This window comes from Mytilus edulis, chromosome 10 (genome assembly GCF_963676685.1).
Source record: "Mytilus edulis chromosome 10, xbMytEdul2.2, whole genome shotgun sequence".
Classification (NCBI taxonomy): Eukaryota; Metazoa; Mollusca; class Bivalvia; order Mytilida; family Mytilidae; genus Mytilus; species Mytilus edulis.
In genome coordinates, this window is record NC_092353.1 from 80,320,076 (window position 1) to 80,344,015 (window position 23,940).

General features: G+C 33.5%; 1 protein-coding gene across 4 annotated transcripts in view; it reads right to left on the reverse strand.

Moving 5' to 3' along the window:
• Positions 1-23,940, reverse strand: part of LOC139491962 (agrin-like) — a 79,863-nt gene that overhangs the window by 37,872 nt on the left and 18,051 nt on the right. For 3 of the 4 annotated variants that reach the window (XM_071279948.1, XM_071279950.1, XM_071279951.1), the window contains 11 exons: positions 23,023-23,148; positions 21,336-21,461; positions 19,868-19,993; positions 12,296-12,397; positions 10,685-10,834; positions 9,522-9,644; positions 9,113-9,229; positions 8,448-8,573; positions 7,977-8,102; positions 5,972-6,091; positions 1,969-2,094 (listed from right to left, as the gene is read on the reverse strand). In XM_071279948.1, coding sequence (XP_071136049.1) covers positions 1,969-2,094; positions 5,972-6,091; positions 7,977-8,102; positions 8,448-8,573; positions 9,113-9,229; positions 9,522-9,644; positions 10,685-10,834; positions 12,296-12,397; positions 19,868-19,993; positions 21,336-21,461; positions 23,023-23,148 — 1,368 coding nt within the window. The remainder of the gene's footprint in view (positions 1-1,968; positions 2,095-5,971; positions 6,092-7,976; positions 8,103-8,447; positions 8,574-9,112; positions 9,230-9,521; positions 9,645-10,684; positions 10,835-12,295; positions 12,398-19,867; positions 19,994-21,335; positions 21,462-23,022; positions 23,149-23,940) is intronic. The other variant, XM_071279949.1, reaches the window with a different exon arrangement.

A 23,940-nucleotide genomic window follows, 5' to 3' on the forward strand; every position in this document is an offset into this window, starting at 1 on the left:
CACAGAGAGCCATCTATTTTTATCTCTATGTCATGTTCCCTTCATAAAATGGCTGCGCCCATGTAATTTTATTTGGTACATTGTAACCTAAACGTAATGTCTTTGGTTAGCTTGTTTGCTAGCTGAAGCATGAAATCATTATTAATTAGATATTCTACCATCCTTTAAGAATAGACTAGTCCGATTAATAACAAATGTATCTGTCTTAAGGACTAAACTACTTCGAAAGGAGGGTAGTATAAAGTAAACCTTATAATGACTTCACTGTTCAACTAACAGTCAGGATTCTACTTCGTCAAAATTATCTCCCCATTACGCCAGTTCATTTTCACAATCGTAGAAATGGAAGCCATTGTAGGGATGACGCGCTGCCAATTTTGCTCTTGATAACCGATAAATTTATCCACATAGCACCATTACGATCCTTAAATGCCAGTTGTATTTTAAACGACAAATGTATCTACTAGCTAATGAACATCAGTTAATGATCTTGTCTGCATTGATTCAACTTAAATCTAATGTTTGATCGGTTGTCAGGTGGAATTTGGGAAATTCTTAAACATTTAAACTAATTAAATATTTCGCGGACTTAAGGGTAGACTTAAAATTTTCAGTGGTTGAAGATTATAAACCCTAGGTATCACACACACATTTTTTTCTCGAAGATATGCATTTTCATCATCCAACTTAAAAGACTGTCGTCAAGCACTTTTAGTAAAAAAAAAAATACCTTTCGAACACACCTACTCTGTTTTTGTGATTCAATAGATAGGTATTTCACTTGACCCATATATTTCATCTTTTCGTACTGTGATCTTTTAATGTTATAAAGTCAACCTGTAGCTTTGATAAATAAAAATGATAGAATCTGAAGCGAGATGATATATCAAATACTGTTACTTTGGACGTTTCAAAGACAAAATATACACCTCAAATACGCCCTAACATAAAATGGTGCACTCGATTTTCTCTTTCTGATACAATTGTAACCCATTTTTTTGGAATTTTTTCTTGAGTCACATAATGGAAGGGCAGACACGAAAATTACTGAACTAATGATATGTTCTCCGTCCGTGGTGAAAAAAAAAAAATAAAAATAGGAGGTTATGCATTTTCTACATCCAACTTGATAGATACCCATGCCGTGGACTCGATATCTAATTGTTCTGCATTACTATGTAACAGATAAATTGAAAACTTATGCAAATGGTGTTTTTGAAATGAAACACTTCGAAAAAGAGAAGAAAATTGTCGTTTTATTTGTTTCTTTTCACTTTTAAAATTTGTGTTACTATAGTAAACATTACAGTAAGCATTTGTCGCATTCTATAACAAAGAGCTTCGATTCTTTTGTTCTATTTCAACTGGGTTTCCACCTGATACAAGCAGGCTAGCCATATATATTATCTTTACCTATTTTTCTGTAGCTATCACAAGCACACTGATGAGTCTTATGTAGACGAAACGCGCGTCTGGTGTACCAAATTATAATCCTGGTACCTTTAATAACTATTCATGAGCTTCATGACCAATAACGACTAGTAATATTTATAACCCTACTCTGTACTAGACCCAAATATTGATTCGAATTTCAACATGTTCATAAAGGTATAGTTTGCAGGAAAACATATCACCCTTCCTGGACACAATACTCTGCCTCAGAGCTCACTTGTCTTAGCTCTAACTCCTTATTGCCGCGTGCTAAGCGGTAAATAAGCAAGTATCAAATTAACAATCTTTTGGTAGGGCACGGCTTGTGTTAGCTTTCACGACCTCCCGCACCCGAGGCGAACACAATACAACGGGATCCCCGAGACTTTTGGTTTATAGATGTATATATGTGATTTATGTTATATGTTAAAAGCAGTTGGTGTCGTTTTATATCTATTTAAATTTTCATTAACTTTTACCACTTTTTTATGATCAATTTGTTTGGTATTCAAACAATACAATAAGATATAGTTTTACCTGCATTTTGGAAAGCATTCATTGACGTATGATCTCCCATCAGCGGCACATACAGGTTTATATAAGGTAGAGCAATGGCATGCTTGTCTACATGGACATTTCCCTTGACATTTGACGCTCACTTTTCTGGAAGGACACATTCAAACGTTTAAGAAAAGTAATAAAATTTGATACGTTTTACAAAATGTTTCATAAAAGCAAAACTTTAATTGCAAATGTTTTTCCTTGCCACTGTGCTATAATAGTTGATACTGTAGATTTAGCCGCTGTGCTATGATTGTTAATACCGTAGTTTAAGCAATTGTATTAGGATAGTTAATACCGTAAATTCAGACACTGTGCATAAGGGTGCAATAATAGTTTATATCGTAGCTTTAGCCACTATGCAATTATAGTTTATATCGTGCTATGTTTGTTGATATCGTAGATTTAGCTACTGAGCTATAATAGTTGATATCGTAGATTTAGCTACTGACCTATAATAGTCTACTGACCTATAATAGTTGATATCGTAGATTTAGCTACTGACCTATAATAGTTGATATCGTAGATTTAGCTACTGAGCTATAATAGTTGATATCGTAGATTTAGCTACTGACCTATACTAGTTGATATCGTAGATTTAGCTACTGAGCTATAATAGTTGATATCGTAGATTAAGCTACTGAGCTACAATAGTTGATATCGTAGATTTAGCTACTGAGCTATACTAGTTGATATCGTAGATTTAGCTACTGAGCTATACTAGTTGATATCGTAGATTTAGCTACTGAGCTATACTAGTTGATATCGTAGATTTAGCTACTGAGCTATACTAGTTGATATCGTAGATTAAGCTACTGAGCTACACTAGTTGATATCGTAGATTTAGCTACTGACCTATAATAGTTGATATCGTAGATTTAGCTACTGACCTATAATAGTTGATATCGTAGATTTAGCTACTGAGCTATACTAGTTGATATCGTAGATTTAGCTACTGAGCTATACTAGTTGATATCGTAGATTAAGCTACTGAGCTATACTAGTTGATATCGTAGATTAAGCTACTGAGCTACAATAGTTGATATCGTAGATTTAGCTACTGACCTATAATAGTTGATATCGTAGATTTAGCTACTGACCTATAATAGTTGATATCGTAGATTTAGCTACTGAGCTATAATAGTTGATATCGTAGATTTAGCTACTGAGCTATACTAGTTGATATCGTAGATTGAGCTACTGAGCTATACTAGTTGATATCGTAGATTGAGCTACTGAGCTACAATAGTTGATATCGTAGATTTAGCTACTGACCTATAATAGTTGATATCGTAGATTTAGCTACTGACCTATAATAGTTGATATCGTAGATTTAGCTACTGAGCTATACTAGTCGATATCGTAGATTAAGCTACTGAGCTACACTAGTTGATATCGTAGATTTAGCTACTGAGCTACACTAGTTGATATCGTAGATTTAGCTACTGAGCTATACTAGTTGATATCGTAGATTTAGCTACTGAGCTACACTAGTTGATATCGTAGATTTAGCTACTGACCTATACTAGTTGATATCGTAGATTTAGCTACTGACCTATACTAGTTGATATCGTAGATTTAGCTACTGACCTATACTCGTTGATATCGTAGATTTAGCTACTGACCTATACTAGTTGATATCGTAGATTTAGCTACTGAGCTATACTAGTTGATATCGTAGATTTAGCTACTGAGCTATACTAGTTGATATCGTAGATTAAGCTACTGAGCTACACTAGTTGATATCGTAGATTTAGCTACTGAGCTACACTAGTTGATATCGTAGATTTAGCTACTGAGCTACACTAGTTGATATCGTAGATTTAGCTACTGAGCTATACTAGTTGATATCGTAGATTTAGCTACTGAGCTATACTAGTTGATATCGTAGATTTAGCTACTGACCTATACTAGTTGATATCGTAGATTTAGCTACTGACCTATACTAGTTGATATCGTACATTTAGCTACTGACCTATACTAGTTGATATCGTACATTTAGCTACTGACCTATACTAGTTGATATCGTACATTTAGCTACTGACCTATACTAGTTGATATCGTAGATTTAGCTACTGACCTATACTAGTTGATATCGTAGATTTAGCTACTGAGCTATACTAGTTGATATCGTAGATTTAGCTACTGACCTATACTAGTTGATATAGTAGATTTAGCTACTGAGCTATAATAGTTAATACCGTAGATTCAGCCACTGTGCTATAATAGTTAATACCGTAGATTTAGCCACTGAACTATAATAGTTAATACCGTAGATTCAGCCACTGACCTATAATAGTTAATAACGTAGATTTAGCCACTGAACTATAATAGTTAATACCGTAGATTTAGCCACTGAACTATAATAGTTAATACCGTAGATTTAGCCACTGAACTATAATAGTTAATACTGTAGATTTAGCTTTTGTGCTATAACAGTTAATACCGCACTTTCAGACATCACGCTTTTATAGTTTGTACCGTAAATTTTAAGACATATTTATTTGACTATTTATGCATTTTTCTTTATCGAATAAAATAAAGTATTGCATTGTAATAGGATTTTATGCGAGTTATTAAATCAAATTATAAATCATATCGGTTACTTATTATTATATGTGTCTTAAATATTTTAACAGTTTTATATATCTTAATCAATTCGCGAATTAAGTGAATTTTGTAAGAAAACTAGGGACATCAAGTGATGTGCTGTTTAAAGTAAAATGGAGTGAAATAACGCAATACATTTTGCAATATTATAAATATCTATTTTATGCAGACAAAGTATTTAATCATTTTAGTTTCTGAGTATAGAACATACATGTTAATACAATGTATCCTGCATTTTTATTGAATGATGTTTTTGGCGATTGATATGAAATACTTACATTCGCCCGAAATGACAATTTTTAATAATTATAAAGAATAGATTTTGATAATTAGCCATCACTCTATCTACATGCATTCCACGTAGGAAAAGAATGGGAAGTGAAACTAGAGACTCTTAAGAGCCTGTGTCGCTCCGCTTGGTCTATGTGCATGTTAAAACATTACACAGAAGGATTCATGACAAAATTGTGCTTTACTGAACATTCTTGCTACTTACAATTTTCTCTATCTATAATAAACTTGGCCCTTCTGTTACAGAGGAAAATATTTTGTAAAAATTTACAAAAATTTACCAAATTAATGAAAATTGTTAAAATTTGACTATAAAGGGCAATAACTCCTTAAGGGGTCAACTGACCATTTTAGTCATGTTAACTTATTTGTAGATATAACTTTGCTTAACATTATTGCTTTGTACAGTTTATCTTTATCTATAATAGTATTCAAGATAATAACCAAAAATGGCAAAATTTCTTTAAAAAATACCAATTGGGGGGGGGGGGGGGGGGGGGGGGGGGGGCAGCAACCAAACAACAAGTTGTCCAATTCATCTGAAAATTTCAGGGCAGATAGATATTGACTTGATAAACAATTTAAATTCTTGTCAGATTTGCTCTAAATGCTTTGGTTTCAGAGTTATAGGCCAAAATCTACATTTTCTATCTTCTATTTTTAGCCATGGCCGCCATCTTGGTTGGTTGGCCGGGTCATCGCACACATTTTTAAAACTAGATACCCCAATGATGATTGTGGTTAAGTTTGGTTAAATTTGGCCCAGTAGTTTCAGAGGAGAAGATGTTTGTAAAAGTTAACGACGACGGACGACGACGACGACGACGCCGGACGCCGGACGCCGGACGCCGGACGCAAAGTGATGAGCAAAGCTCACTTGGCCCTTCGGGCCAGGTGAGCTAATATAAAGCAAAACGATACATCTGGGATACCTTGTTAGAACTTTCCACTTAATGGCTAATTCTTTAATGTCATGTCAGGCACAATGCAACACATATATCTTGTTTTTTTCACTTTCACAGATAAAAGCATTAAGCATAGAGAATTTCTAAAAGATTTAAAAAACAAATACAATTACTGGCAATTTGCTGTACACTTGTTGGCATACGTCTGACCATTGGCTCCACATACTGGCTTATATTCTGTAGAACATCCACAGTTACATGGACAACGAACTGAACATTTTATTCCAACTTTGCTGTTGATTTCACAAGAAATAAAAACAGTATAAATTAAAGCCGCAATATAACATATTAAGAAATAATTGATTACACTGCATCCGTTCCAGGAAAACAAAACGTGAGTTATGCTTGAGTTTGGAAGGTCATAGATACGAGACTGTATCCTTTAATATTTATTAAAAAAAATATATGCATACAAATTATATATAATAAATGGAAAATCAAAAGTCCTCTTAATGCAATGTACTATTAAGAGAATATGTAATGACATATTCAGACAAACACGACAGTGTGGATGAGGAAACGTCTACATTGATCTTATTCTTTTTTTGCACTATTTATTAGATTGTAAGTCCACTGTTCCTTTATTTTCTATATTTTAGCACCATATTAATCTCTCTTCTTGATCTTTTAAGCACATTTTCTCTATTTCTTTTTGTTCACATGGTAATTAAAAAATTAAATCTCAATAAATTAAAAAGATCTTGTTTGAAGCACATCAGTCTTGTAAATCTTTCCTCAATACCTTGTAATTGCGAACAAAAATGACGAAATTGACTTTCGATCAAATGGTACCGTATTATATATTTGTTTATTATCTGTCAGTCAAAGTCTAAATCTCCCGGGAATTCTTTTAACTTTCCATCTGTTTAAAACAATTCATAATCAGCTAAGATTTGATATGTGCTTTGAATTTTAGCCGACTGCAAGATCTTTGACGAAAAAAGAAAAAGAAAAAGCAAACTAAGATTTCCTCGGCGGCGTCAAGGTTCAATATATGGTTAAACGTTTTTTGAATATCAATAATTTTGTCAAACCTTGTGAAATTTTACGAAAGTTGGACAGAAGCTGTTAATTCTCAGGAATATCCATGCAGAACAAAATGGTAAATTTATATTTTCAATTTCCCGTATTTTACTGATAAAAGGATTTTTTTTTGCAATAGATACAGTCTGCTGTGAAAGTTTGTTACACTTCAATAACGCTGTCAAACCTTCATCGAACTAAATGAAACTTTGGCAGACGTTTTTTTGTTGTTGTGATTAATGTCTGATGCACCATTTTGCAACAGTATATTTTTTTTCATTTTACAATTGATATTCGGACTGATCTTTCAGCAATTAACTGACGGTCTGAGATAATTATTTTTCACATGAAACCTTCAGATATTGTCACGAAACTTGGACGGAAGTTAACATATTCTAGATCAAGTATAAAAAATATCTAAAAAAAATGTTTGATTATTTTAAATCCTGTAATAGACTGATAAATTGACTCCATTTTCGCGGGAAGCGGTAATCCAAAGCGAGAACCACGGCTTAACAGAACCCTTTACGAATTTTCATAATGCACCTAAACATCTATGCAAATCAATCATTTCATATCCATTAACGACATTTGTACGAAAAAGGGTTTTAGTCGAGTATTCGCTTGACCCCATGGTTCCTTTTAAACATATTTTAAAGTAACTGGTTGGGATGTTTTCTCTTACACTAATGACCATTACATTCCAAATCAACACAATGAATACATTTAACATAAAAAAAAGTATCAACTTGCTACATGTATTGATTAGCTTATAATGATAAATGGGCCTCCTCCTCGAACCCACTACTAACAGGTGTTATAACCTAGATCAGATTGGAACCCTCAAACCCCTAGCCGATGTTGGGGCGTACACTTGAAAATAGCCTAGCTACGCCACTGTAAATCAGTCGGGTTCGAATAAACATCAAGAGGCACCGATGTACCGACAAGGTAATATCTTCTTTTTAGGCATACACTTCTATATAAATAATTAAAAAAAAACCCATCAAGGAATGTGACTACAAAATTTGTCAACAAGTTATGTCCAATTAACAAGATCCATCATGCCTTTATAAACGTTTAGTGTTGACTTACCTGCATTTAGCATGACACTTGCTATCATATGTTTTATCATCAGTACCACACACAGGATTGTAGGTTTTAAGACACTCACATGGTTCTGGACATGGACACTCAGTCTTACATTTGACAGCAATATTACTGTAAAAACAAAATTAACTAAGTCCTAAGTCACCATTGTAATGAGATCGTAGATTTAAAAAATTTATCGCAAGGACAAATTCTTATGTTGCAGGTATTTTCCAAACTTGATTTTTCTTTTATTTCGTTATTCCGTTTTTATAGACCCTATTTGCTTTTTTGTCTAATTACACATAGTGTTTTCTTTCACTTGTCACAATTGAAAAAGTTCTTATGAATTATATGGAGATACTGAAAGGCATACAATTTAGAATGGAAATAGGGAATGTGTCAAAAAGACAACAACACTACCATAGAACAGACAACAGCAGAAGGTCACCAATAGGTCTTCAATAACCTATTTACCTCAGTTTGGCATAGCATTCATTGTTATACATCTTGCCATTAACCCCACAGACGGGTTCGTATGAATCAGGACATGGTTTTACCTCCTCACATGGACACTTGGTATGGCATTTTATTGGAACTTTACTGAAATTACAAATATATGATACATGTACTTTAAAGAAAATCCGCATCAGTCTTATAATGAATAACCGCCCCAGTAGTATACCACTGTTCAATAGTCATAATAACCGCCCCAGTAGTATACCACTGTTCAATAGTCATAATAACCGCCCCAGTAGTATACCACTGTTCAATAATCATAATTCGATTAAGCAAAAACAAATCCGGGTAACAGACTAAAACCAAGGGAAACACATCAACTACCGGTATATAAGAAGAAAACAACAGAGCAACAGTACTTTTCATAGATTGAGCAATAGATTGGTATTTTGAAAAACAGTTGCATTATTTACGTCCAATTTTTATTTACATAATTTGAAAATATTTGTACTTCCTCTAAAACAGTGCATGCTCTATAGATAAAACCTCGAAAGCTTTGAGTATGCTTTATAGATAAAACCTCGAAAGCTTTGAGTATGCTTTAAAGATAAAACCTCGAAAGCTTTGAGTATAAATGTAATCTTAATGCTAAGAATGAAAAGCTTTAATGGTTATATACTTACGCACATTTCGCTTGACATTCGTTTGAATATTGGCTACCATCGACTCCACAGACAGGTGTGACGTTAGAAGGACAGGTACAGCATGGACATTTGTGGTCACATGATACTTTTACATCCCTATATAGAATATTAAAGACATGTCTATATATTACCGCATTACACATTGTTACTTATGGCAGCAATTACATGTATATATATTTTCCAGATAGAAATAGAATTCCAAATTTTGAAAATTCTCAAATGCAGAAAGTGGACAACTTATTACCTTTCTTTCATATCATGATAAGCAAATGAAAGCACACAGTAAAAGTCGGTGTTCTGCAAAAATGTTTATATATATTATTCTGATATTTACCATTTTTTCCCATTTTGATAGCTTTGAACTTAAGCTTATATCTACTGCACTTACTTGCATGACGCTACACAGGTATTACCATATGTTTTACCGTCTACGCCACACACTGGGTGATAGTTCCTGGGACACATACACTTTGTACAAGGACATTTCCCTGTACATAATACAGTGGTTTTGCTGTAAAACAGTAAGGAAATGAGTCTAGGTGATATTAATAAACAATCAGACAAATAAAATGTAAAATACATAAAGAGTCTCGTTATGTTCATCTAACAAAATGGATTGTATGTCTCAGTATGTTCTAAATAAACATACAAAAAGCAAAATTTATACAAGGTAACCTCATAAGCCTGAACGTGGCTGTTCATATAAAGTTAACCGCTTATTTGTCACAATTTTCTACCCCCATAAGCCTGGAAAAAATGGAAAACCACTATTGCGTCTGAAGCGCTTTTCTGGATTAACCTTCATCAGGAACCCTCAAAGCCAAATATTTGAAATCCGAAGATGGATAAGTACCGAAAGTCGTTGAAGAGCTATATGTCAAAAATACCTAAAATAAATAGCCAAATTCATTTTAAGCCACCTTTGCTTGAGGGAGTTGAAACCTTAGTTTTATAAAAATTTCAAAATTTACAAACGGACAATTTAGTAAAGTTTGTTAAATCATGTCAATACAAAAAGGCCTGACTACTAAGTGGTTGAAATGACTGGAAACGTCGTAGCGGGTAAGGCATAAACATTTATTAGCTGGTTATGTTATACCGTGGTACGCGATTTTGGTTCGCTAAAAGTACAATTTCTATAATTAAAAGTAATGCTCGTTTATATATGCGGGTCTTGGGGGCGGTCCTTTATTTCTGTAAACTGTAAATCATTATTCTGTATTCATTACATTTTTTCTCATTATTCTCTTTTTGTTATATTTAAGCACATCAATATTCTCTATCCTTAGTTTTTTAATGGCTCATTTTTCTATACATTATACCCTTCATTTTCTATTCTGTAAACCCCAACCAAACCCTCAGATATAAACTGTTCGTCATATTTCGTTGCAGTTATTTATATATCTAACAGTACATCATTCCAACACAAACAAGACTTACTTTAATTGATTGATTTTTTAGAACATTTATAATCATTTATATTTCAATAAGCAAATTGCGGAGCAATACAAAATCAATATAATGCCATATTTGATTTGTAAGTTACTGTACCTGCAAGCAGCTTGACATTTGTTGTTATATGTTTTACCATCGGTTCCACATACGGGTTTGTATTGTAGTGTACATCGACATGGGGGTTTCACGTGTGTGGTTGGTCCTACTGGACAGGGACATTGCTGGTGACATTTAGTCTTAACCTCACTAAAACATAATCGAATGTCTCAATTACTTAATTCTGACTCTTCATGTTCGTGGTACATTATATTAACATGATATACATTTCTTTGCAACGATAATCATTTAGTAATTAATAATGCATGCATACTCCCACATTTGTTGGACAATGCACTGTGCATGTACCTCAACTCTAAAGTCACAAAAATGTTGCCTCTTCTAAAATTTACCGAATATGATAATAGTATATGCTCTTCTGGATTTTCAAACTTATAGTGTATTTATTTTTGAGGTGCCATAATATTTTCTCAAATTTAGACCAGTTTGTAAACTAAAATTTTGATGAGACGCACGCCATTCCTTTCCACGTTAAATTATTTCATTTTCAGACGTTTATGGACATGATGAGGACGGGTTCAATGTACTGTTATTTACCCGCTACCGGAATTTTGCATACATCAAAACATGTACTTTATATACAAGAAACAATCAATATACAATTACCAAAATATATTCCACACAGTAATCCTAGGACATTAATTTTCACCTATGCGTAGGATTTTGTTTTTAAATATTTAATACTTCCACGTTCTGGGTGTTCTTTTTGTCCGAGGCCGATTTGGTGGTGTTACATCTTACAAAAAATATTCAATTGAATTTCTCTTAAATTCGGTGCTAGGGGACGTGTCAAAAATGCAATAAGGTGAGAGTTTGTTTTTGTTTGCTCCGTCTTGGAGGCCTCATTGTGACTGTGAGATGAAATACAGTAATAAAGCACTGTTCCTTTGCTTTTAGTGTTTTTTTACTGTGTTTATACTGATTCTTTGTCATGGATCATGGACAACTAATATCCTCTGTTTTTCTATTTTATCATAGTCGACCTATTTCAATAACCTGGAGTTGAAAAGTGGTTGACGCATACCAAGTCGACTCAGCAGATCTCGCTCTTTTTGCGTTCAATCGATCACCCCAGATTTAGCGATATTTTTGCCATTCATACTTAGAACAGGACTACTTACAGCTTTACTATTCGATATAATATGGAAAATGTATGCACATTGATGAAACTTTCCATTCAAGTTCGATCTGAAATGGTATACTTACGCATATGCATGTATAGCATATCATTGTATAATTACGCATATTTAGCATAGCATGACAGACACACACATTAAGCATAACATGGCATACTTACTTATATATTGCATAGGAGAGCAGACTTACGTAAATTTAACATAGCATGACAGGTTTTCGCACATTTAGCATAGCATGGCATGCTTACGCACAGTTAGAAAAGTATAACATGCGTATATTTAGAATATCATGGCATACTTATATGCAAATTTGGTTTAACATAGTATACTAGTACTATACTTACGCACATTAAGCATTATATGACATACTATTGCAAATTGATCATGAAATGTTTATTACATTTAGCATACCATTGCATACCAATGCACGTTTGGCATTTAATGGCATACTTACGCACATTTAGCAAAACATTTATTATAGTATGTCTTGTTGTCCTCTCCACACACATCACTTTTGTATGGCGGACATTTACCTTTACATGATACCGTCACACGTCTGTAAAATTCAACCTTTTTTAAAATTTACGACATTCATGCATTATACATCAATTAGCACTTAACGGGATACAAAGGTCAATTTTCAATACTGTTTATAAAGTTTTATTTATAACAAATGGTAGCAATGCAAAGGAAGCGTTGAAATTTCACTACTCCAATAAAGGTCATCATTATAATGTTATTCGTAAACTTTAGCAAGTTCCCATTGTTTAATTTGTAACAAACTGATGCTACACGTGAAATCTATGGAAAGCCAACGGGGTCAAAATTCTTAATTCGTAACTTGTCAATTCGTAACTTGTAACTGTGTCATTTCTAAATTGTTAATTCTTAAATTGTTAATTTGTACTTGTTACTGTGAAATTCATAATGCTTAATTCGTAAATTGTCAATTTATAACTTGCACCTTTGTTGTTTCAACATTCTTAATCGGTAAATTGTCAGTTTGTTACTTGTAACTGTGCAATTTCATAATGCTTCATTCGTAAATTGTCGATTTGTAACTTGTATCTTTGTATCAAAATTCAACATTCTTCATTTGTTAATTGTCAATTTGTAACTTGTAGATTTCAAAATTCTTTATTGGGTAATTGTCTTTTTTAATATTGATGTTTTGTAACTTGTAACATGTGACTTGTCGATTCGTGAATTGTCGATGTGTGAAATGTCGAAGTGTTAAATGTCATCGTTGTATTATGCTAACGATCATTATGACGACAGATGGCGCTCGGGTTCTTCTTCGGTGTATAATCCTTCTGTAAGTCGGAGTACCTCCATGTGGAATATATACCTAAGTAATTTTAATCCATTAATTACAGCAAATGCGTCTAAAAAAAGCAAAACAAAAATTGCATGTTTACAGGATCCCAGTTTTATTTTTATTACTGACGTGGACTTTCGTTCGGAAACTATATAAAAAAACATCCAGACTAGTTCAGTCCCTCAACATATTTGATCTCTTTTAATTACGAGGTTAATGAACTAGTCGTTGGTCAGTGGAATATTACGACTGAATTATTCAGGTATATACAATAAGGAGATGTGGTAATAAACCGTATGATTACCAATGAGACAACTATCCACCAACGCGAAGTACAATTAAAGTCTATGTAAGCAACTATATATATAGGCAACCTAAAGCCTCCATCAATGACAAAACCGTATACCATATAGCTTTCGACTCTGTTATTCATACAGGTATACAACTTGAACTACTCCAACACAACATATGCTATAGTTAAAGATATTATGTATAATAAAAGTAAGCTATGTGTCAAAATTGACAACCAATCAACTCCTTTATTTAGATCATTTATTGGAGTGAGACAAGGGGATGTTTTAAACCCCAATTTATTCAAACTTTTTATTAATGATCTCCCTGATGTCTTTTCTTCTTGTGTTAACCATGTCAATGTTAATAACCAAAGGGTTGATTGTTTAATGTATGCTGATGACATTGTTATTCTCTCAGATTCACCAGAGGGATTGCAAGAGAGGTTAACCATGCTTAACGATTACTGTTCTAAATGGTGTTTAAATGTAAATGAGAACAAGACAAAAGTTATGATTTTTAATAAAACAGGGAGACATTTTAATCTCCCTTTTTACCTAGGTGAAAAAGCTATTGGTTGTACATATAATTATAAATATTTGGGCATCACTTTTATACCCAGTGGAAAAAAATTTCAATGTAAAGATGAACTGTACAAAAGGTCTATGAAAGTATGTTTTAAATTACAACAATGTATGTCATCGTCAAAACGGCCTTGTGTTTCAACTTTACTCCATTTATATGACCATTTTTAACCTATGGATGTGGAGTCTGGGGTATGTTTTCTGTAAACTCAGCTGCATGTAAGAAAAATGATCAATATATTTTAGAAAAGGTGTTTTCAAATGATACATCTGAAAAATCACATATCAAATTTATGAAATATGTTCTAGGTGTAAATAAAAAATCCAGTAATCTTGCTGTGACTTCTGAACTAGGGAGAATACCCAATGTATTTTTATATTATATTAACAATGTTGAAATATTATCATCGACTCGATAATTCTAAGAACATGTTATTATATGATGCATATTTATGTAGTAAAGAACTTCACAATAATAAAGTGAATACATGGTTTTCAAGTATAGACTGTATTTTAAAAAAGCTGGGCATTCAAACATGTAATTTAAAAACCAGTATCTACTCTTTCACAAAATTTATCAAAGATAAGCTATATAAAAACTATATCCATTTCTGGAAGGAAAATAGAAATAAAGTTTTACAATCAGATCAAGGTAAACTTGCTACCTATTTTTCCTTTAAAACTCTATTTTGTTTTGAAAAGTATTTGGATCTAAAAGATTTTAGATTAAGACAATAAATCTGTAAAATTAGAATAAGCGCTCATCCATTAAGGATTGGGACTGATAGATATGCCAAACTTTATGTGAATAGGACACTGAGAAAATGTTTATACTGTACTTTAAATAAAGTTGAAGATGAGATACACTTTGTAACTGAATTTCCACTATATATTGGTAACAGAAATGAATTTTTTACTGAAATTTCTCTAAATTGTAATAATTTTCAATCTTTAGACAATTTTTCAAAGTTTTTATGGCTATTTACACAAGAAAATTTAAATGTGTATAAATGTTTAGGAAAGTATTTATCTAAAAATCTAGAAATAAGGAGAAGTTCAAAAATAATAAATGCAAATTAGCCACACATATACATATTTTAAGTGGTATATGATTTTAAATGGTATATTTTAAAGATGTAAATTGTATTATCTGGTTCTGTCCTGGCCTTTTATAGCCTTTTTAATAGTATTAAGTTGTTTTCTTATATGTCTCTAACTTATGTCTAATCTTACGTACTTGTATGTAATGTCATGAAGGCTCTTTATAGGGCCCTTTAATTGGAAATAAAATATGCTTATTCTTATAGTCGGCTTTAAAAGGCTACATCATTACTGAAAACCCCAAGTACTAGTAATATTCTATTCTGCTGTTGTCGGTTATATGGTCGGGTTGTTGTCTCTTTGACACATTCCCCAATTCCATTCTCAATTTTATGTATTAATATATATGCCTACTGAATTTTTCTGGACAAGAAGCTTAAAAATTGTCGCTACCAGATTTCCTACAATAAAAATGTATAACCAAGAGTCCCTCGATCTCAAAAGCTGCTTAATGCCCCGTACTCCCGATATGAACCCCACCTGGTGCCACACCTCCTTATAGCCCGGCAACCTTACTAAATCTAACATGTTGTTAATCGTTAATTAACTGAAATGATTCACGATCTTAATCAATATACCTAAAAAAAAAAATAATTTACATGTCAAATATAAAATAAAAAATCATTTGCAATGAATTCGTAACATCCTAATATCCTATTAACAAACCAGGTTGTATTCCGCCTGGGTCTTCTGTCTATCATTTTACTCTAAAACTGACCAAATACATACTCCTTTGACCAAACCCCAAATAACGTGCAAATATTTTCGTGGAGAAATAAAATTAAAGAACCTTATTGAGCGCGCTCACACGCCCCACGTCCCCACCGTTTGATTGTCACTGGAGAAATAAAATCACTGTAAGAAAAAAAAGTTGTATAAGAAAAAAAATGAATCATAATTTCCTGTCGATATGTACATCTGCATAGTAGGGGCGGTTCCAGCCATTTTAAAAATGGGGGGTTCCCAACCCAGGATAAAGGGGGGATTCCAACTATATGTCCCTATTCAAATGCATTGATCGCCCGAAAAAAAGGGGGGTTCCAACCCCCGGACCCCCCCCCCTCTGGATCCGCCACTACATAGTATGACTTGTCCTTATTATCTACAAGGTTTCATGATATTCTGTGGTGTGGTTTCAGAGGAGTTGCGACGACAAACTGTTGCAGAGGTATATCGAAGCACATAAGTTCAAAGGGGCGTAACTTCTAGAAAAAAAATGAATTGTAATTTCTTGTCGATATGCAAATCTACTTAGTATGTCCTTATTATCATGAAATTCTGTTGTGTGGTTTGAGAGGAGTTGCGATGACAAGAAACAGGACCGATGGACTGACGTACGGACGGAAAGGCAGACAGACAGACGGACGGATCAAAACATTAAACCCTCCGCAACTTCGTTTCGTGGGGTATAATTAGTGTAAGCATATAAGAGATAATTGCCTCTTTCATGCAAATGGCGTGATATGACAAGATCTTTTCTCTGACAAGTCAGAGGGAGAGGGCGTCAATTTGTTTAAAAGTGGGAGTATTAAAAAGGGGGGTTTGAAATTTAAAAAAAAAACAACACTGGCCTTTGTTAGTCTTGTATGATTTTTAATTTTTGTTTCTTGTGTATAATTCGGAGTTCATTATGACGTCCGGTATCACTGAACTAGTATATATTTGTTTAGGGGCCATCTGAAGGACTCCTCCGGGTGCGGGAGTTTCTCGTTGCATTGAAGACCCATTGGTGGCCTTCGGTTGTGGTCTGCTCTATGGTCGGGTTGTTGTCTCTTTAACACATTCCTCATCTCCATTCTCAAATTTATGTAGGTGACGCGTGTAGTAAAAAATAAACAGTTTCATAGTTTAACGATCATGGTCATTAAAAAATATATAGAGGGGACACCTCCTAGTATATTTCGATCTTGTACCATGATCCTTTTAGATCTGTATCTGTAGGGGAACGTTTTTGGGTACAAATACCGGCTTTCAGGTTGTCGTTTGTTTATGTGTTACATATTTGTTTTTCGTTCATATTTTTACATAAATAAGGCCGTTAGTTTTCTCGTTTGAATTGTTTTACATTGTCTTATCGGGGCCTTTTATAGCTGACTATGCGATATGGGCTTTGCTCATTGTTAAAGGCCGTACGGTGACCTATAGTTGTTAATGTCTGTGTCATTTTGGTCTTTTGTGGATAGTTGTCTCATTGGCAATCATACCACATCTTCTTTTTTTATATTTAATACAACGGTAGAGAGAGCGCCGTCGATGTATTGACGATGCACGAGAGCAGTTTCATAACGGCTGTCAACGCTCGGTGTACGCACTACGCTTCTTCAATGTGGTTCTATTCAAATACTGTTTATACGAAAAATGAGTTAGAATATTGTTGTATTTTACTCGTTGAGATCTCAAAACGCTGCCTGACCTTTAAAATATATGCGGTTTCTCGCATTCCGGTTGACAATATCTCAAATTTTAGGGCCTCGATTAGTTTTTCTGGTTCCTTTAGATTTTATTACAAAATAGTGCATATTCAACACAGTTTTGATATATAGTATACATTAACTAATGGCTCATTTAAAATATTTTTTCATTCAGTTTGTTTTACAAAAAACTTATATGATATCATTAAACATTTTTTATAGATATAGGAAGATGTGGTATGAGCGCCAATGACACAACTCTCCATCCAAATAACAATTTATAAAAGTAACTCATTATAGGTCAAGATACGGCCTTCAACACGGAACCTCGGCTCACACCGAGCAACAAGCTATAAAGGGCCCCAAAATTATTAGTGTAAAACCATTCAAACGGGCAAACCAACAGTCTAATCCATAAATAAAAAAACAAAAAACAAAAGAAACGAGAAACACGTTTAAATTACAAAAATAAACGACAACTGCTGTACATCAGATTCCTGATTTATGTTCATTACTCAGGAGCCAAATAAAAAAAGACTGTTCGTCCATTTGTTTCTTGTATTAAAACATATCATTAGATAATTATATTCTTTTCTGAAATTTTAATATTGAGATTATAATATTAATGAATGATGGTTGTCAAACCATTTCTGCCATTATACATTGAGTCCTAATTTGCGGGCCCAGGACAATATTAGTATTTTTCCAGCACCGTCTTATATTTCATGTGTTTAGTCTTGTTTTGACCCGGTTAAATATTAAGTAGAAATTTCTTGCCAAGTGACAGTTATATATTTGCGAAGTTGATAAGGAAGCCCGTTCCACCGACACATCTATATGCCTTAATAAAGGAAGTGACACACCTCATTGCAGGTTTGGTGACCAGTACAGTAAACAAACATGTGTATACGAGGTTACCTCAATATAAAACCGAGTCCCTTTTATTGATGCCATATAAAACAAACAATCATGTATTTATCTATTTGTTATCTTTTATATGTATACGCTGTACATAATTGATTTATACTCCTTTTCAGTAATGATGTAGCCTTTTAAAGCCGATTGATGAAGGCAGTATGTTGCCTATAGTTGCTTACATGGACTTTAATTGTACTTCGCGTTGGTGGATAGTTGTCTTATTGTCAATCATACGGTTTATTACCACATCTCCTTATTGTATATACCTGAATAATCCAGTCGTAATATTCCACTGACCAACGACTATTTCATTAACCTCGTAATTAGGGGAGATCAATTATGTTGAGGGACTGAACTAGTCGGGATGGTTTTTTTATATAGTTTCCGAACGAAAGTTCACGTCAGTAATAAAAATAAAACTGGGATCCTGTAAACATGTAATTTTTGTTTTGCTTTTTTTAGACGCATTTGCTGTAATTAATGGATTAAAATTACTTAGGTGTATATTCCACATGGAGGTACTCCGACTTACAGAAGGATTATACACCGAGGAGAACCCGAGCGCCATCTGTCGACATAATGATCGTTAGCATAATACAACGATGACATTTAACACTTCGACATTTCACACATCGACAATTCACGAATCGACAAGTCACATGTTACAAGTTACAAAACATCAATATACAAAAAGACAATTTACCAATAAAGAATTTTGAAATCTACAAGTTACAAATTGACAATTAACAAATGAAGAATGTTGAATATTGATACAAAGATACAAGTTACAAATCGACAATTTACGAATGAAGCATTATGAAATTGCACAGTTACAAGTAACAAACTGACAATTTACCGATTAAGAACGTTGAAACTACAAAGGTGAAAGTTACAAATTGACAATTTACGAATTAATCATTATGAATTTCACAGTAACAAGTTACAAATTAACAATTTACGAATTAACACTTTAGAAATTACACTGTAACAAGTTACGAATTGACAAGTTACGAATTGACAAGTTACGAATTAAGAATTTTGACCTCGTTGGCTTTCCAAAGAAATCGGCCCAACAAAACACATTTCAAAATTCTGCGGTTCATGTAACTCACCAGTCAGTCTTTTCTTAGAATGAATGCCCAACAAAACGAAAGAATTAGAATTATGATATTTATGAAAGAATAAAAAAAGAATTTAAAAACAAACCTTTAAATTGCATGTTCTAAAGTAAAAATGTACTTGTTGTCATCGTTTTTGTCAACTTTGCAGCAGTGGAAATACAATATCCGGCTTACATGCTGAATCTTCACAAATGCATCTTTTTACTCATAAATGGTTTCAATATTCTATCGTGTATATATAAATTTGTACTTACTAAATACATCTATCGTTAGTTTTCTTACTTGCAATTTGCTGTACATTGATTATCGTACGTCACGTCATCTGATCCACACACTGGTTTATATACAGCAGGACAGACACACTTCTGTTTACAGGGACATTTTTGGTCACACTTTATACCAACATTTCTGAAATAAATTTATGTATTTATTTATATTTGTGTTTGCTTATCTTTAGACTTGCGCTTTGAAGACACAATTTAAATTGCAAAGTTTGAACAATAATACAATTAATGGTTCTTTTTGTCTGTCAGCATAATGTGTAGTAAGGTTCGTGTATTCGAGTCTCTCTCACTAGTAGCAATATTTCTAAGTCTGAAACGAACATTTTGGTTTGATCGAGTCTTAATCGATTGTATTTACTGCTAGAAAAAAAACATCAAGATTTGTTCAGACTTTCAAACGCTGTCATAATATACAGTGTAAAGTCTGTTCAGTCAGTCAAGATAAACAAGACAGGACTGTTCTTGCATCCGATTACGACTTGACTACACCATGTGCTGTATTTTCTTGACTGCTGTTAGCGTTTAAGCGTTGTTTGACTTTTTTTTGTAAATGGTGGATGATTTTTTTATTGATTGTCCCCTTAACTAAATTATAATAAAATTGAGAATGAAAATGGGGAATGTACAAAGAGATAACAACCCGACCATAGAGCAGACAACAGCAGAAGGTCACCAACAGGTCTTCAATGCAACGACAAATTCCCGAGAAAGTTCAGTGATAATGAACGCCATACTAAACTCCAAATTGTACACAAGAAACTAAAAGTTAAAATAATACAAGACTAACAAAAGCCAGAGGCTCTTGACTTGGGACAGGCGCAAAAATGCGGCGGGGTTAAACATGTTTGTGAGATCTCAACCCTCCCCCTATACCTCTAGCCAATGCAGAAAAGTAAACGCATAACCATACGCACATTAAAATTCAGTTCAAGAGAAGTCCGAGTCTGATGTCAGAAGATGTAACCAAAGAAAATAAACAAAATGACAATAATACATAAATAACATCAGACTACTAGCAGTTAACTGACATGCCTGCTCCAGACTTCAATTAAACTGATTGAAAAATTATGTCTTCATCATATGAATATCAGGCACAATCCACCCCGTGAGGGGTTTAGTATCATACCATCATAACATATATGAGAAGAACATAACCCGTGTCATTCCAACAACTGGTTTATTAATAATAAATGTGTTTAGTTCCGATGCAAAGACCCTATAAGTGAATCAATATTAACGCCAAAATATGCAATCTTTAATGACCTGACAACAGTATCGTAACTATATCCCTTCTTAATAAGTTTATTTAAAGGTTTCGTTAGCTTCTGAGGTGAATACTGACATTTTTGTGCTTTATAAATAATATTTCCATAAAATATTGGATGTGAAAGACCTGAACGTATAAGAAGTTTGCATGTTGAGCTATATTTCCGAATGATGTCCTTATACCGATGTATATTACTTACTTGCATCTAGCTTGACATTGACTACTGTAAGTGTTACCATCATTCCCGCAAACAGGTTTATATATGGTTGGACACACACAAGGTGGAACACACGGACACTTTTTATGGCACTTTATTGGTATCTTTCTGCAATTATATATCATCTAATTCATTAACAAGAAAAAAAGGAACTACCAAGAGAAAAAAGCAGACGTAGAAAATTACGTCAAACGCCTATTATAGCTAGACTTTATAAAGGCCCTAATTCAATTTTGTTTGACAAAAAAAAATTATGTGCGCAAAAAACCTCCACTTTAGCCTAACCTTATATTATAAAACTAAAACACACGATAAAACATCTGTACAACTACCAATGATCAATGCATGAAACATAACTTTGATAGTATATAGTATATGTATATAGACAATAACAATCAAAACCAAGGAGTAAACAAAGACTCAAAAACAAAAACTACAATCCCCTTCCCTGTCATGAATGTGACCTACCGAATTAGACTATTTACCGGAGTTGTTATCACATAATCAACACGACGGGTGCCACATAGGAGCAGGATCTGCTTATCCTTCCGGAGCACCTGAGATCACCCCTAGTTTTTGGTGGGGTTCGTGTTGCTTATTCCTTAGTTTTCTATGTTGTGTCATGTGTACTATTGTTTGTCTTTTTGTCTTTTTCATTTTTAGCCATGGCGTTGTCAGTTTATTTTCGATTTATGAGTTTGACTGTCCTTCTGGTATCTTTCGTCCCTCTTTTACATCAACAGTTATAAATAATAAATAAGAAACAACACGAACACTGTATTTCATATCTATACTTATAAAAACAACTATATGGCAGTTGGTCCAGGTTTTGGAGTTCTGTGTAACGATGTACGAAATAGACCTTTAATGATTTTGCATTTAATTTAAGAGATGAGCGAAACATATCATATTTTGCAGGATAATTCTCCACATTATTTTGCATTTAATTTTAGAGAAGTTCAAAATAGACCTCAATTTAAAGAAAGATTGTAAGGATGAATGAAATAAACCCTATTTTGCTAGATTACGGTTTATGTTATTTGAAACGTATCAGTTATTATTTTGGGGTATAAGAGATAGGCTTAAATGCATTCCATATTTCTTTCAAGTGTTTTAATAATATTAACGGTACCAATTTGTCTGCACCAGATGCGCATTTCGACAATACATGTCTCTTCAGTGATGCTCTTGGCCAAAATATGTCAAATCCAAAGGTTCCAAAAAGTATAGCCAAATCCGTGAAAGGAATCAGAGCTTTGCATGAGGGAGGTACATTCCTTAATTTATAATAATTTTTAACATTTTGAAACAGCAAATTTTAATAACACAAAAAAATCCTTATTTTCATGCCAGTACCGGAGTACCGGCTACTGGGCTGGTGATACCCTCGGGGACTAACAGTCCATCAGCAGAGGCATCGACCCAGTGGTAGTAATAACATTAACGGTACCATTTTTTAACAATCCCGTTGCTATATTTCTAAAACGTTTTGTTGTAATCATAATAATCCGTTTCTCAAGATATTCACAATTATGCATACATTTTTTAAAATTGTTGTTTAACTCCACTTAAAGTGAAATACCGTAGTAGTCCTTTTTGTGGACTGCCAATTTCTGCATCCTTGACTTTTACTCAATCGTCTCAGAAGTACACTCAATAATTAACTTACTTGCATGTGGCTTGACATTCGTTGCCGTACGTCACACCGTCCGTTCCACACACTGGTTCATATACTGCTGGACACACACATGTTGGAGTACACGGACATTCACGATCACATTTTATAGACACCTTTCTAAAACAATTAAAGATTCACAAAACCAAGATAAACAATCTATCTCTTTTACTTATTATATTCACCATATCTGGAATTAGTATTATATAATTGGTTTCTCATATTTACATTACGTTAGTCACAAAAATACAAAACAACTACTGTGGATTCCTTAGTATTTGTTTGTCGTGGGTTTCGTGGAACAGGTGAGCCACAAATTCAAATGTTCAACGAATTACATGTTTCGCTGTTCTATCTTGTCATTTTCTGGTTTAATTGCTAAAAGCCTGATAATTTTGCTGATAAAAGAGGGACGAAAGATACCAAAGGGACAGTCAACATGATAAATAACACTTATATACAATGGATATGTTAAGGTTTACTATAAGGTGAACTAAGAAGCGCATATAACATGTTTAAAGTCTAGATTCGAAAAACATGGGTGATACAAGAGCACGTATTTATATCTTTATTAAAGTTACGTACACTGGTATGTAAACATTACCACGTGTATTTGTTTATAACTATACACGTGTTGAAAGTATATAATAGGTTAAATGTTTTTCATTGGTCGAGTTAGAACTGACCATAATATTTGAATAAGGTCAATTCAAATATTTTGTGCTACACTTTTGGCGGTTGTGAGAATTTAAGATATTGTCATTCGAGGTTCGCTTTTGGTGCAGTAAAGTTTCCCACCCTCCCACCTGACTTGATGTATTTTTCTTATGTTATTTTTGTTTATTGTGAATAATGTGTGTAAAAAACAGAATCTTTAAATTGATTCATAATATGTCTCTGAGTACATAATGA